This window comes from Scardinius erythrophthalmus, assembly GCF_964197995.2.
Source record: "Scardinius erythrophthalmus genome assembly, chromosome: 3".
Taxonomy (NCBI): domain Eukaryota; kingdom Metazoa; phylum Chordata; class Actinopteri; order Cypriniformes; family Leuciscidae; genus Scardinius; species Scardinius erythrophthalmus.
This window is the reverse complement of record NC_138223.1, coordinates 34,857,989-34,859,403: the sequence shown is the minus strand read 5'-3', so window position 1 is coordinate 34,859,403 and position 1,415 is coordinate 34,857,989. Positions and strand designations below refer to the sequence as shown.

General features: G+C 33.4%; 1 protein-coding gene across 1 annotated transcript in view; it reads right to left on the bottom strand.

Annotated features, from left to right (window-relative positions):
• LOC308687876 (von Willebrand factor A domain-containing protein 7-like) overlaps positions 1-517 on the bottom strand; it is a gene marked incomplete at its 5' end in the record, with an annotated part of 17,942 nt that extends 17,425 nt beyond the window's left edge. Inside the window, 2 exons of the mRNA XM_081360702.1 lie at positions 46-174; positions 338-517. Of these exons, the coding sequence (XP_081216828.1) occupies positions 46-174; positions 338-517 (309 nt within the window). The remainder of the gene's footprint in view (positions 1-45; positions 175-337) is intronic.
• Positions 518-1,415: the final 898 nt, after the last annotated feature.

Here is a 1,415-nt window from a genome sequence, read left to right as displayed (position 1 = left end):
CCCCTCAGCGAAGGCCTCATTATTGAAGTGGTGTGGTGCACTGGCCATAAATTCACGGTCCACAAATCCATTCTGCATGTAGATCTGATTCAGTGCCTTATGGAACTTGGCACCCGAAACCTCACCAGTAGCCGTGCCCAGACACGCACGCAGCACCTCTTCAGGTGATGAGCCCTGTGTTAAAGTGGAAAAATTTTAATTCAATGAAACATCATTTTGAGTAAAATGATGACAAACATTTCTCAAAACAAAGCTATTGTTTGTCTTCAGAAGAATCTCACAATTTCTATGGTATGTTTATAGTGCTTTTTATGCCCCTATTTGTACACAAACTCACCGTTGGATTGAATTCTCTTCCTTCTGATTCAGCCTCTGCTTCACACACCTCCTTGATCTTTTCCATCACAGCAAAACTAGTAATGGTCACATGGGTGTTTCCTCTACCCCCGACTGACACAAAAGCCTGCACCCTGGACACTAGAGTGATCAGGGCCACAATGGGTACTAATGACTTCATGATCATCTGAGTCAAGAAAAATAAATAAAATTCAGCAATTTAGTTATGCTTCTGTGCAAAAAAAAAAAAAAAAAAAAAAAAAAAAAAAAAAAGATGAAGAAGAAAAAAAGCTTTTCAAAAAAGAAGAAACAAGAAGAAAAAAGCTTTTTTTTAAAAGTAAAGAAGAAGAAAAAAGAAAAAAAGCTTTTTTAATTCATGAGGAAAAAGAATAACTAAAACAGTAGACAAATTGAAAGAAAAATAAGGAATTAAAATCTTTAAGAGAGAAGTGAGCGGAATTAAGTTAAAAATATTACAAAATGTTTATATATAGGCCCATATTATATATTTATATTATATATTATTCTACTATTTATGATGGATATATTACCTATGCTAAGGCAATGTATCCATCATAAATAATAGAATAGAATAGAATAGAATAGAATAGAATAGAATAGAATAGAATAGAAAAACCTTATTTCTTACCTTCTACATTCAAGGTACCTTCAATCTGTCTCGGTTCCTCCTGTCTGTCCCTTGATAATGGATCCTTGTTAGGCTCTGATGACATACATATACATTATGTCTTATCTCAGTGTACAGAAGTTGTCATGCAATCAGACCTCAGCAAATTATTAACTGGAGGAATTATATTATTAAGGCATGGCTGCCTTTAAAATTTGTATCATATCACACACACAGATGGGTAGTAACGAAGTACATTTACTTCGTTACATTTACTTGAGTATTTTTTTGGAAAAATTGTACTTTTAAGAGTAGATTTGAATGTGGCTAGCCTACTTTTACTTTAACTCGAGTACATTTCTAAAGACAATTTTTTACTTTTACTTCGTTACGTTGGACGACATTCCTCTCGTTACTTTATTTTAATGCAATATGTGTTGTTAAATGCGTA